At 42.5% G+C, this 13,925-nt stretch overlaps 1 protein-coding gene across 1 annotated transcript in view; it reads left to right on the top strand.

Moving 5' to 3' along the window:
* LOC138643344 (synaptonemal complex protein 2-like) overlaps window positions 1-13,603 on the top strand; it is a 188,590-nt gene extending 174,987 nt beyond the window's left edge. Inside the window, exons 15-16 of the mRNA XM_069732268.1 lie at window positions 9,396-9,447; window positions 12,779-13,603. Coding sequence (XP_069588369.1) covers window positions 9,396-9,447; window positions 12,779-12,829 — 103 coding nt within the window. The 3' untranslated portion in view covers window positions 12,830-13,603. The remainder of the gene's footprint in view (window positions 1-9,395; window positions 9,448-12,778) is intronic.
* The last annotated feature ends 322 nt before the right edge of the window (window positions 13,604-13,925 follow it).

The raw sequence follows: 13,925 nt of genomic DNA, 5'->3' as shown, positions 1-13,925 counted from the left end.
TGCAATTCTGACTGGGGTATTTAGATTTGCAGGACTCATTAGTCCTTGCCAGTTGTCAATGTTTCTTGGGAAGTGTTGGATCTCTGTCTGGCTTCTCCTGCTTAGCTGCCAATTCAGCAAAGATAAGTGTCTGTTTCTTTTTCTATGGCACACAAGCAGTGTGCTTGTTTTTTGATTGTATTCCTGCTCTGAGTTTAGTAGTCTCTGGAGTTGCAGATATACGTTCCACGTCTTTAGTTAGATGGAGGAATTTTTTGTATAATCTGCTGTGGATATTTTTGGAAGGGTTTTAATACTGACCGCACAGAACTCTGTCCTATCCTTTCCTATTTTAGCTAGAGTGGCCTCTTGTGCTGAATCCTGTTTTCTGCCTGTGTTTGTCTTTCCTCTCCTACTCACAGCCAATATTTGTGGTGGGCTGCCTATCCTTTGGGGTTCTGCTCTGAGGCAAGGTAGTATTCCTATTTCCATCTACAGGGGTATTTAGTCCTCCGGCTGTGACGAGGTGTCTAGGATTTGTTAGGTACACCCCACGGCTACTTCTAGTTGCGGTGTTAAGTTCAGGATTTGCGGTCAGTATAGTTACCACCTACTCCAGTGAAAGTTTTCATGTTGCTCCAAGGTCACCGGATCATAACACCGTCCCTTCCAAACAGAAAGACAGATGTGAACAGGTGCAAGCTAAAGAGCCACTTCCCTATGTAACTAGCAAATTAAAGCTGCACTCTAAGGCCGGCGTTACACTAGCACTATTTGGTCAGTATTTTACATCAGTATTTGAAAGCCAAAACCAGGAGTGGAACAAATAGAGGAAAAGTATAATAGAAACATATGCACCACTTCTGTATTTATCACCCACTCCTGGTTTTAGCTTACAAATACTGATGTAAAATACTGACCAAATAATGCTAGTGTGACGGCAGCCTTAGGCTTGAGTCACAATAAACGTATGAAAAATCGGTCCATCTCTCCCTGCCGAGAGTCACACGAGTGAGTGTAATGTGAATACAATCTGATTTTTCACACCTAGCCTCCGATTTACATCCGTGTGCAGTGCGATTGCTGTCCAATTGCAATGCGATTTTAACATGAGCTGTTACATACAGCAATTCTCTGTCATTTACACATTGTTTTCAAAGGAAATATTCCTCAAAAAAAAAAAAAAAAAAAAAAAAAAAATATATATATATATATATATATATATATATATATATATATATATATATATATATATATATAACACTTCCCTCTCCCAGGTGGTCTTTCTTGTCCTATCTCATCCTCCGGTCCTCTACCAGAGGCCTGGGAGTTTGAGGGTTCTGTGCAGGACCTTAGTTTTTCCCAGCATTGTGCTTTTCTGGACAGAGAGCTCAGATGTTGCTCCAGGGATCTGTTGTAGCCATTCTTCCAACTTAGGTGTCACTGCTTCAAGTGCTCATATCACCACTGGAATCACTGTTGCCTTTACCTTCCACATCTTCTCCAGTTCTCCTTTGAGGCCCTGGTATTTCTCCAGCTTATCATATTCCTTCTTTCTGATGTTGCTGTCACCTGGCACTGCCACATCTACTATCATTGCTGTCTTCTGATCCTTGTCTACTATCACAATATCTGGTTGGTTAGCCAAAACCTGCTTTCTGTCTGGATCTTAAAGTCCCACAGGATTTTAGCCCTTTCATTCTCCACGTCTTTTTCTGGCGTCTCCCACCTGGACTTTTATTCTTCCCCTCGAGCTGGCTCTTCAGGACCTGTCTTACCCTTTGATGGTATTTGAATGTTGCTGCTTTCCATGTCTTTTCATCATGGTTACCATATCCCTGTGGGATGCCGAGGTACTTGTAGCATGTCTGTACATCTGCTATGTGCCCTGCTTTTAATTCCACTCCATCAGTCTTGCCTACCTTGCCTCTCTTTATTACCAACTGGCTGCACGTCTGCAGTCCGGAGGACATCCCGATGTCTTCGCTGTAGATCCTTGTCAGGTGGATCAGTGAATTGATGTCTCGTTCGTTTTTCGCATACAGCTTGATGTCATCCATGTAGAGGTGGTGGCTGATGGTGCTTCCACTCTTCAACTTGTATCCATTGCCAGACTCTAGTTATCTAACTGAGGGGGTTCAAGCCTATGCAGAACAGCAATGGGCACAGTGCATCACCTTGATTTGTGCCGCATTTGATGGTCACTTGTGCTAGTTGTCTTGAGTTGACTTCCAATGTTGTTATCCATTGCCCCATTGAGTTTCTGAGAAAGGTTCTTAATTTTTTGTTGACATTGTAGAGAGCCAAGCAGTCCCAGATCCATGTGTGGTATTGAATCATCCAGGCTATGCTGAGATTGGTCTGTCTGGATCTTGAGTCTTGAGTGACTGCTCTATCCACTAGGAGCTGGTGCTTAGAGCCTCTGGTGTCAGTCCCACTGCCATCTGGAGCTGGATTCATGTACTGGTTCATATGGTTCTGTAGCTTGGTGGCTATGATGCCTGACAGGAGTTTCCATGTTGTCGTAAATCAGGTTATTGGGCAGTAGTTGGATGGAACTTTTCCTTTCTGAGGATCCTTCATGATCAACACTGTTCTTCCTTGTGTTAGCCAAACTGGGTGGTGGCCTGCTTCTTGCTTCATCTGCTTTGCCATGCGTTCATGTACCACTGTTAATTTCTTTAGCCAGTAGGTGTGGATCGTGTCTGGGCAAGATGCTGTCCAGCTCTTCATGTTCTTGACACGCTGCTGGATGTCTGCTTCTGTAATGGTGACTGGTTCTTGCTCTAGGTGGTTGCTGCGTTTCATTCTCAGATCTTGCAGCCACATTGCACTGATGTTGTATGTTTTTTCCTTCTCTAATATGTTCCTCCAGTATTGTTCAGTCTCTGCTCTTGGTAGAGTTGCTGCCTTTGTGCTGTTACTCTGTAGTTGGGAGTACACCTTGGATGGCTGTTTGGAAAACAGGGCTTTAAAATGCGTATTGGGTGCCTTTTAGGCCCTGGTGCTTACTTTTTTGCTATTATCTGCAAAATTACTTTAGTTAGAATTTTGTAACTGTAGGTATTCCTCAGGTGTGTTGTTGTTGGTAATATCCATTTGTTCATATAATTTTTTTGATAGGCATTTTGGTGTAACGATGCTTTTTTGGGGAAGACCACATCTGTACGGAACGGGGGCCTTTTAGGCCCTTGCTATTTTTATCATGTACTCAGCAGTACAAGAAATGTAGCTGCAGCTAGTTTACTCTGGGTTAAGGCTAGGTTCAGATTGCGTTAGAGCAATCCGTTTAGCGCCTAGCGCTAGCGGATTGCGCTAACGCAATGTTTTATAAGGGGTCGTGTTAATTGTCCCCGCTCTCGCAGATCTCCGTTCTGCGAGAGCGGGGAACGGACCTCGGGCGCACATCGCTAGCGCGTGCCGAAAATGGCATGCGTTAGTGATGCGCGTCCCCATTGCTGTTAATGGGCGCGCTAACGGACGCGTTGCACGGCGTTAATTTTGCCGTGCAACGCTGTCCGTTAGCGCGGTCCCATTAACGCAATGGGAACCTAGCCTTATATATCTGTGTGCTTTTTTCATATCTTTGTTTGAAATTTTGAAAAAAAAATTTGGGGGGGGTGTTTTTTGTAAAAAATTATAATTAAAATGTTGTGCATTATTCCAATCTTATTTTGCAATTTTGAAATAAACTTGTAAACGTTATTTATGTGAGTTTCTACATATGATTATATGGCCCCCGTTACGTAAAAGTGTAGGTTTGTGACGTCACACATTCTAGGTTTATCTTCTTGGCCTCAGCTTCTCTAGTGTATCTCCCTAGTCTTGCAGTGAGTGTTGTGAGCCTTTGTTTAGCTGTCTCTAGTGCTTCAGTTGGGGTCAGGCCTTTGTACTTGTCCAGCTTGGTCTTATTCTGGATCTTTACACCCTTCTGTATTTCTGTTAAGTTAGCTGACTTCTCTTCGCTTGATCTTTATCTCCAGTCTTCTTTTCCAAGTGGGACATGTACCTCTGTTGTTCTTGCTGGTTGTATAGCCAAGCATTTTCATGATTGCTGAGACGGTAGCATAGATCAGTTTACTAGTTTGAGTTATTGTGGTGGTAGGTATTGATCCAAGTGCTCTATTTGCATCTTTTAGCATATTGTCTGGTGGTGTTTCTTTGCTGAGCCTTGGCAGTCGATTTCTGGTAATGATGGTATTTAGTTTATCTAAGATCTTCTGTTTCAGATCAGCTGCAGTGCCCTCTAGTTGCAGGACTGGATCGGGATTTTCAGGGGATTGCACATGTTCTTTCAGGTCTTCATGTGCGGTGCGGTGGATCTGCAGTGCAGTTAATCCATCTCAAGTTGTGATAATAGCTTTCTCTTTATGATATTGAAACTTTGGGTGACTAGTTGTTTCTCAGTCAGTGGACATGCAGGTGTTGTATCCATCCAGAATTTCCTCATACGCTTCATATATCTTCTCTCATTTGGTCTGCTGTTATAGTAGCATTTCACCTTGTCCATGTATGTTTTTTTTCCAGTAGCCCATTTATCATCAGATTGTCCTGGTTCCTCGACATCTGACGCTCTCTTTGTTCGTGACACTCTCTTTGTTCGTGACACTCTCATGTTTTTTGATGTAGGCACTATAGTGTTAGTAGTCTTGCCAAAGGACCACTACTGGTATATTATTTCCAACAGGACAGAGCCAGGATTATAACCCTAGTCTCCCACATTGGTGGTTGTGCACCTCAACCACTACGCTATAACAACCACCTAAGGTAGGTATTGTAATGTTAGGAGCCTTAGTATATAATTTATTTTTTCACAGGGCAGAGCTGGGATTTGAACCCCAGTCTCCAATGTCAAAGGCTGTGCACTTAACCATTACACTATACCAGGGAAATTTTCCCACTGCACTCGCACTGACGTCAGAAAGGTGAAATGAGTTAATTGGCCGTGAACTCGCAGGACCTGTTGGACAGCACCGCGAGCAGGAGAACTCTCGCTCGCGGCGCCGTCAGACAGGGAATAGCAGTAACTATCACCCCACTTGCCACCGTTATAGGGAAAATGGGAAGAGCGAGGCTAAGTGCCAAAATTGGCGCATATTAGAGATGTGCTTTTTCTGGAACGGATGAAAGCTGATGTTTTTAGTCTCGGGGAGCCAGTATCCATGGCTCCTTCCTAGGCTATGAATATCAGCCCGCAGCTGTCTGCATAGCCTTTGCTGGTTATTAATTATAGGGGGACCCTATCTCATTTTTTTTAGGGTCCCCCATTTTAATAGTCAGTAAAGCCTAATTATACAGCTGTGAGCTGATATTAATAGCTTGGGAACTCCATGGGTATTACCCCCTTCCCAGGCTATAAACATCTGCCCCCAGCCATCGGCTCTCCCTCTGCTAGTTACGAAAATTGCGCGGGAGCCCATGTTGTTTTTTTCCGAAAAAATAATCTTTTATTAAATACATCAAAACAAAAAAGGCACCTGTAGCGCTCACACTCGGGAAAAACCTGCAGCAGATATAGTAGCGGAACCACCCACCCGCAAAAACATAGATCAATCTAAAAAAGAGAAAGAGAATATCTGCGCTGGAAAAAACAAACACTAGAGGACCATAAAAACTAATAAATACATACGTAGATCTCACAAAAAAGACTAAAACCGTGTTAGGATAAGAATAAAACTAAAACTAAAAACAACACCATATGCAACTGGGAGAGCAACCTACTACCGCCAAATGTATAAAAAATAAATAATAAACACTATAGTGTCACTACCTGCCAGGGTCATCCAGGGAGGATAAGGATAGATGCAATATAGTAGGTTGAAGTATCCCAGTGTGGTGTAGAGAGAAGTCCGTGCCAAATGGCCACTATGCAGGAAGCGGTGGAGCGGCTTGTTCCGATATCCTTAGATACTTGCAATACCCGGAGGAGGTCAGGTGAAAAGAGTATCGCAAATAGTCCGGTACGGATCAAGGTGGTAGACACTGCCCCGGCCGGTGGCAGCGCTAGCCAGCATTCAATGTGGCGTGTCCACGCTGCTATACAGAGCCGTTAGGTGTACTGCAGACGCAGGACCTAATGTGACGTCACAATCATGTGAAGAATCACGTGATGGGCTACAGGGAGAGCTTAGGACCAATTCCTTCCTACGCGTTTCGGAGAAAAAACGATCTCCTTCCCTTCTCCGAAACGCGTAGGAAGGAATTGGTCCTAAGCTCTCCCTGTAGCCCATCACGTGATTCTTCACGTGATTGTGACGTCACATTAGGTCTTGCGTCTGCAGTACACCTAACGGCTCTGTATAGCAGCGTGGACACGCCACATTGAATGCTGGCTAGCGCTGCCACCGGCCGGGGCAGTGTCTACCACCTTGATCCGTACCGGACTATTTGCGATACTCTTTTCACCTGACCTCCTCCGGGTATTGCAAGTATCTAAGGATATCGGAACAAGCCGCTCCACCGCTTCCTGCATAGTGGCCATTTGGCACGGACTTCTCTCTACACCACACTGGGATACTTCAACCTACTATATTGCATCTATCCTTATCCTCCCTGGACGACCCTGGCAGGTAGTGACACTATAGTGTTTATTATTTATTTTTTATACATTTGGCGGTAGTAGGTTGCTCTCCCAGTTGCATATGGTGTTGTTTTTAGTTTTAGTTTTATTCTTATCCTAACACGGTTTTAGTCTTTTTTGTGAGATCTACGTATGTATTTATTAGTTTTTATGGTCCTCTAGTGTTTGTTTTTTCCAGCACAGATATTCTCTTTCTCTTTTTTAGATTTATTAAATACATGTCCAGTAATTTGCACACACTGTACTAATTATATTTGTCACTGACATCTATATACAGTATGTACTTATTCCATTTGTAAGTAATTTCTTCTATCCTGTCAGCGCCTGCAGTGATTTTAGAGAACACTGCAGATGAATTGCCGGCTTTTCAAAGAACGCCGTTACGTAAAAATCAGACAGCACTTGCATGGTCTGAGTGCTATGCGATTTTTTTTCTCGCACCCATAGGCTTGCATTGGCAAGTTTCTGCCGAGACTCTGTGACAAGCGCTGCATGCTGCAAATTTACACGCCTTTAGAATATGCCAGAGAAAAAATACGGTGATATGAGCTGCCCCTTAGATTAACACTGGTCCGATTGCTATGCAGTGTGTTAATAATAATGATCTTTATTTTTACATAGCGCTAACATATTTCGAAGCGCTTTACAGTTTGCACACATTATCATGTTTTCTCGCATAGCACTCATTTGTATTCTACGCTAGTGTGACCCCGGCCTTATCATTATCTTTGAAGTAGGGGGTGATTTAAAGTGAACCTGTCACCAGGTTTGACCAATAAAAGAGACGGCCATCACCTTTCAGGTCTGATAAAAAGCACTCTATAATGCTGTATATCTGTCACCAACCCGACCTACAAGAGAAGAAAAATAACTTTATTCTACTCACCTGCAGGGCGGTCTGGTCCAATGGGCGTCGTTGGTCTTGGTTCGGCGCCTCCCATCTTCTTGCGATCCCCGTCCTCCTGCTTGTTTCATGTGGTTGACGCGTCCCTTCGTCATCCACACAGTCTTTTCGGCACAGAGCTCCTGTGCAGGTGTACTTTTCTGCCCTCTCAAGGGTAGAGTACTGCAGTGCGCATGCATCGGAGCTCTTTGACCTTTCCCGTCCCTCTGCCCTAAACAGGGCAGAGATGTACGCCTGTGCAGTAGCGCGGTGCGGAGGAGACGCGTCATCAACACGAAGCAAGCAGGTGGGGGGCATCGCAAGAAGAAGGGAGGCGCCAGACCAAGAAGATCGCCACCCACCAGACCGCCCCACAGGTTAATAAAATAAAAGTTTATTAGTCGTGTTGGGGGCAGATATACAGCCTTGTAGAATGCTGTATATCAGCCCTGAAATGTGATGGCCGTATCTCTTATTGGCCAAAGCTGGTGACAGGCTCCCTTTAAGCACTTAGTCATCAGCCGTACATGTACGACTCACATCGGTTGTTAGTGAATGGATCAGGCTTAAGGGGTGAGCTTGCCCCTTACCCAGCAAGTAACTTTTATTATATTTGCAAAATGTTGCATTTTAGTGATCATAAAGTAAGTCCTAAGTGTTGGCTGGAATATTCATAATGTGATGGTTCTTAAATTTGAGAAAATATATGGACAAAAAGGAATTTTATTTTTATGTTGTATTTTTAGGAGGCATTGTGAGTCCCAGACTTTGTACGGGTCAATCTTTTTAGGCACAAGCATTATTTATTTAACTACAAAATGTTGCATTTTTATTGTAAGGCCTCTTTCACATTTCTGTCGGTACGGGGCCATCGCAAACCGTCGGCCCGACGTACCGACGGACGTTGTGCAAATAGTGCACAACGTGGGAAGCGGATGCAGTTTTCAGACTCATCCGCTGCCCATTATGAGTTCCGGGGAGGAGGGGGCGGAGTTCCGGCCGTGCATGCGCGGTCGGAAATGGCGGTTCCGACCGCGCATACGCGGTCGGAAATGGCGGTTCCGACGGACGAAAAAACGTTACATTGAACGGTTTTTTGTCACGACGGGCCGCAAAATCATGAGGCATCCGTTGCACTACAGATGCGACGCTAATGCAAGTCTATGGAGAAAAAACGCATCCTGCGGGCAACTTTGCAGGATGCGTTTTTTCTCCAAAACGACGCATTGCGACGTATGGCTAAAAACGGGAGTGTGAAAGAGGCCTAAAGCGAGTGTGAAGTGTTAGGCTACGTTCACACTAGCGTTCGGCTAGTGTGCGTCGCGCTAGCGTCGGGCGACGCAGCGGCGACGCACGCGTCATGCGCCCCTATGTTTAACATGGGGGACGCATGCGTTTTTGCTTGTTGCGTTTTCCGACACGTGCGTCTTTTTTGACGCTAGCGTCGGACCAAGAAAACGCAACAAGTTGCATTTTTCTTGCGTCCGATTTTCGTCAAAAAACGACACACGCGTCGAAAAACGCAGCGTTTTTGCGTGCGTTTGCACGCGTTTTTCGGTGCTTTGTGCGTCGCGTCGCCGACGCAGCGGCGCACAACGCTAGTGTGAACGTAGCCTTAAGCAGAATCTTCAATGTGCCAAGTCTTTTAAGAAAATGTGTGGGTATGAGGGAATAATATCATTTTTAGACTTTTTTTTTAAATTAAAGCTTTTTTTTTTGCAAAACAAATGTATATATTATAATATAATTTTCGCAGCAAAAATTGCATCATACTATTCTTTCTGCATAATTAGAAATCCCATGTCCAGGTGTAAAGCATACTACCTAGATATTTAGGGGAGCATCAGGTGTGTGTTGTTACAGTAAAAGTCTTATTGCGGTTTATATAATCTACTTTATTTTCTGTGACAGACAGAGTAATCACTAAACTACCGTAATTGTTTTTTCATTTAGTATTGAAGCAATAGAACATGCAGGTCCTGAGCCTTTAAACTTGCCTAAACAGGTAATTATTGTATTGCTTTATTTAGGTCTACTTATATTGTAGCAATGTTTTTTATTTTAACTTCTACCTATTACAAGCACTCTTTATATTATTATGATCTGTAAATGTAAAAAAAATAGTTCATACTTTAAGATTTTTCATGGTAGTAGGTAGTAAGACCTATGGTTCATAGCTTCCAAAATGCATGTGAGGCAATGGAAATGCACAGTATTTTAATAAGATTAATAATTTTCTAGATAAATAAAATGCTTTCCTTTTCAGCCTTGCATTCCTATCATTCTTTAACTGGTCTTTTTCATTATGATCGATCTTGATGGTCGTATTTTGAACATAACACAATCTTGTGGGATTTTTAGGTTATCTATTTTGGGGTTGGGGACATTTTCATTGTAAAATGATGAATGGAATTGTACCTTTTTTTTAAAGAAAAATATACATTAACCCCCTTAAAGGGAACCTGTCACCCCGTTTTTTCAAGAAGAGCTAAAAAATAGCGTTAAATAGGAGCAGAGCTGTGCTTTACATTAGTGTATTTTGTGAGCCTTTATTCCCCACCTATGCTGCCGAAATACCTTTGTAAAGTCGCCGTTTTGGGCTGTCACTCACGCTGGTCAGGTCATATGGGCGTGGTGACAGCGCTGTTTCTCCCCCAGATCTCCGTTGGTGGCATAGTGGTGTGCGCATGTCCAACTGGCGAATCCACTGCGCAGCTTGAAGGAAAATAGCGCGATCTGCGCTATTCAGCTGTTTATCGTGGGCGCGGCCATCTTTGTGAGGCCGCGCGTGCGCAGATGGTTCTTCTCGGCTTCCCGGGGCTTCAGGAAAATGGCCGCGGGATGCCGCACGTGCGCAGATGGCGATCGCAGTGGCCATTTTCCTGCAGCCGAGATGCGAACTCGGCTTCAGGAAAATGGCCGCCGAGATCGCCATCTGCGCACGCGCGGCATCCCGCGGCCATTTTCCTGAAGCCCCGGGAAGCCGAGAAGAACCATATGCGCACGTGCGGCCTCACAAAGATGGCCGCGCCCACGATAAACGGCTGAATAGCGCAGATCGCGCTATTTTCCTTCAAGCTGCGCTGTGGATTCGCCAGTTGGACATGCGCACACCACTACGCCACCAACGGAGATCTGGAGGAGAAACAGCGCTGTCACCACGCCCATATGACCTGACCAGCGTGAGTGACAGCCCAAAACGGCGACTTTACAAAGGTATTTCGACAGCATAGGTGGGGAATAAAGGCTCCAAAATACACTAATGTAAAGCACAGCTCTGCCCCTATTTAACGCTATTTTTAGCTCTTCTTGAAAAAACGGGGTGACAGGTTCCCTTTAAGGACCGAGCCACTTTGTAGGTTTAAGGGAATCTGTTACCCCCTGGACAATTGTATCTATTACTATGGGCATACAGTCACTTGAATGTTTAAACCAGTCTTGCCTGTATGCTTCATAGCTGTGGTGTGGACATTGAGAAATTGATTTATAATCTTTTATGTTAATGATTTCTTCCAGGCTCTGCGTGGGGGGGGGGGGGGGGGTGCCTGGAAGAAGTCACTACCTCCTCACTTCATTATGCTATTACCCCCCCCCTGGTTTAACCATTCAATTACCTGAATGGCCATAGTAATAGTTAAAAATCGTCCAGGGGTGACAGATTCCCTTTAATCACCAGGCCTCATTTTTTAAATCTGACCACTGTCGCTTTGAGTTAGTAACTCTGGAACGCTTAAGCCGATACTACTGTTTCTGAGATTGTTTATTCAAGACATATTGTGCTTCATCATAGTGGTAACATTTATTTGTTATAATTTGCATTTATTTGTGAAAAAAACTAATTTGGTGAAAATTTCACAATTTTCAAACTTTTTTTTGCCCTTAAACTAGAGAGTTATGTCACACAAAATAGTTAATTTCCCACATGTCTGCTTTACATCAGCACAATTTTTGAAACATTATTTTATTTTTTGTTATTTTTAAGGGCTAAAAGATGATCATCAATTTCTCATTTTTCCAACAAAATTTTTTTGGAACCACATCAAATTTGAAATGATTTTGAGGGGCCTATATGGCAGAAAATACCCCACAGTGACACCATTCTAAAAACGCACCCCTCAAGGTGCTTAAAGCCACAGAAATGTATTAATCCTTCAGATTCTTCACAGGAACTAAAGCAATGTGGAAGTTAAAAAATTAACATTTTTAATTTTTTTCACAAAAATTTTACTTAGCCATTTTGTTTAATTTTAACAAGGGTAACAGGAGAAAATGGACCCGAGTATTTGTCGTGCAATATCTCTTGAGTTCGCCAATGCCCAATATGTGGAGGAAAACCACTGTTTGGGAGCACGGCAGGGCTCAGAAGGGAAAGAGCGCCGTTTTACTTTTTGAACGCAAAATTGCCTGGAATCTAGAGTCACCATGTTGCATTTGGAGACACCCTGATGTGCCTAAACAGTGGAAATCCCCAACAAATGATCCCATTTTGGAAACTAGACCCCTCAATGAACTTATCTAGATGTGTGGTGAGTACCTTGAACCCCCAGGTGCTTCACACAAGTTTATAACTTAGAGCCATGAAAATAAAAAATTTTCCCCAAAAATTATCTTTTAGCTCCCAATTTTTTATTTGAACAAGGGTAACAGGAAAAAATGGACCCCAATATTTGTTGTACAATTTCTCCTGAATACGCTGATACCCCATATGATTGACCGATCACAGTGATCTGGGTGCAGGGACCGATGGCATGGATCACTGCATCTCTTCCTGTGCCTCTCGGATATAAGTGACAGCTGTCGGCACTGAATTGTCACTGTGCGTTCACAGATAAGTTCATTGAGGGGTCTAGTTTCCAAAATGGGATCATTTGTGGGGCGTTTTCACTGTTAAGGCACATCAGGGGTTCTCCAAATGAGATATGGTGTATGCTCTCTATTCCAGGCATATTTGTGTTCAAAAAGTCAAACGGCGCTCCTTCCCTTCCGAGCTCTGCAGTGCGCCCAAACAGTGTTTTTTCCCCACATGGGGTATCAGCGTACTCAGGAGAAATTGCACAATAAATTCTTGGGTACATTTTCTCCTGTTACCCTTGTGAAAATTGAAAAAAATTGTGTCTTAAGTAAAATTTTTGTGAAAAAAAGTAAAAATGTTTATTTTCTCCTTTCACTTTGCCCTTCATTGAGCGTTTAGGGGTTATATGAAAAGGTAACTTTTAAAAGTGTGCAAAATGTCTTCATATAATGTTTGAGATCTATTTTCTTCAATTATTCACAAGATCATTTCTAAATGTTTGTCAAATGTATTCCTTGTACCTACTATGTATTTTTGCTTACAGGCAGAAGAAAGAACGATTGATAATGTCAAGGAGAGCCTCCAGAAATTGTAACCTTTCATTGTTTGTTTGCCCAAATTGGTAATTTTGTTATGTATGTCAATTCTCGATTTAGCTTAATATTAGTTTGTTTTGTTGTCTAGATTACATCTGGTATTCTCTTCAGTAATCACTAGATCATTTCTACATGTTTACCAAATATTTTTCTTGGCATCCACCATGTACGCTTGCTTACAGAAGTAAGAAAGAATTCTAGATGTCAATGAGAGCCTCCAGAAAATGTAACCTTTCATTGTTTGTTTGCCCAAATTGGTAATTTTGTTATGTATGTCAATTTTCGATTTAGCTTAATATTAGTTTGTTTTGTTGTCTAGATTACATCTGGTATTCTCTTCAGTAATCACTAGATCATTTCTACATGTTTACCAAATATTTTTCTTGGCATCCACCATGTACGCTTGCTTACAGAAGTAAGAAAGAATTCTAGATGTCAATGAGAGCCTCCAGAAAATGTAACCTTTCATTGTTTGTTTGCCCAAATTGACAATTTTGTTATGCATGTCAATTTTCGATTTAGCTTAATATTAGTTTGTTTTGTTGTCTAGATTAGATCTGGTATTCTCTTCAGTAATCACTAGATCATTTCTACATGTTTACCAAATATTTTTCTTGGCATCCACCATGTACGCTTGCTTACAGAAGTAAGAAAGAATTCTAGATGTCAATGAGAGCCTCCAGAAATTGTAACCTTTCATTGTTTGTTTGCCCAAATTGACAATTTTGTTATGAATGTCAATTTTCTATTTAGCAAATAAAAGTTTAATGTTTTGTCTAGAGTCAATAAACCTATCTTGTAGAAAATAACTTTTTTTTGTTCTGCACTTGTTAAGTGAATATTCCCATCTCCAAGATCCTATCTCAATATGTAGTATAGTTCTTCTGATTAGCGATGTCACTTACCCCAAATTCAAGTCATTGCAGGAGCTTAGATATCCATGGTTACGACTACTCATACGTACAGTGACAATTGTTAGGTATCCATGATTATGAACACTATGCTACTGCAATGCTCTGCATATTGGTTAAGCAACATATGAAATCGGAAGAACTAGTCTTCTAAATGAAAGTATTTGCTAATATTATTTTTACA

This window comes from Ranitomeya imitator, chromosome 6, assembly GCF_032444005.1.
Source record: "Ranitomeya imitator isolate aRanImi1 chromosome 6, aRanImi1.pri, whole genome shotgun sequence".
Lineage (NCBI taxonomy): Eukaryota > Metazoa > Chordata > Amphibia > Anura > Dendrobatidae > Ranitomeya > Ranitomeya imitator.
The sequence above is the reverse complement of the archived record's forward strand: the minus strand, read 5'-3'. Positions and strand labels throughout refer to the sequence as shown.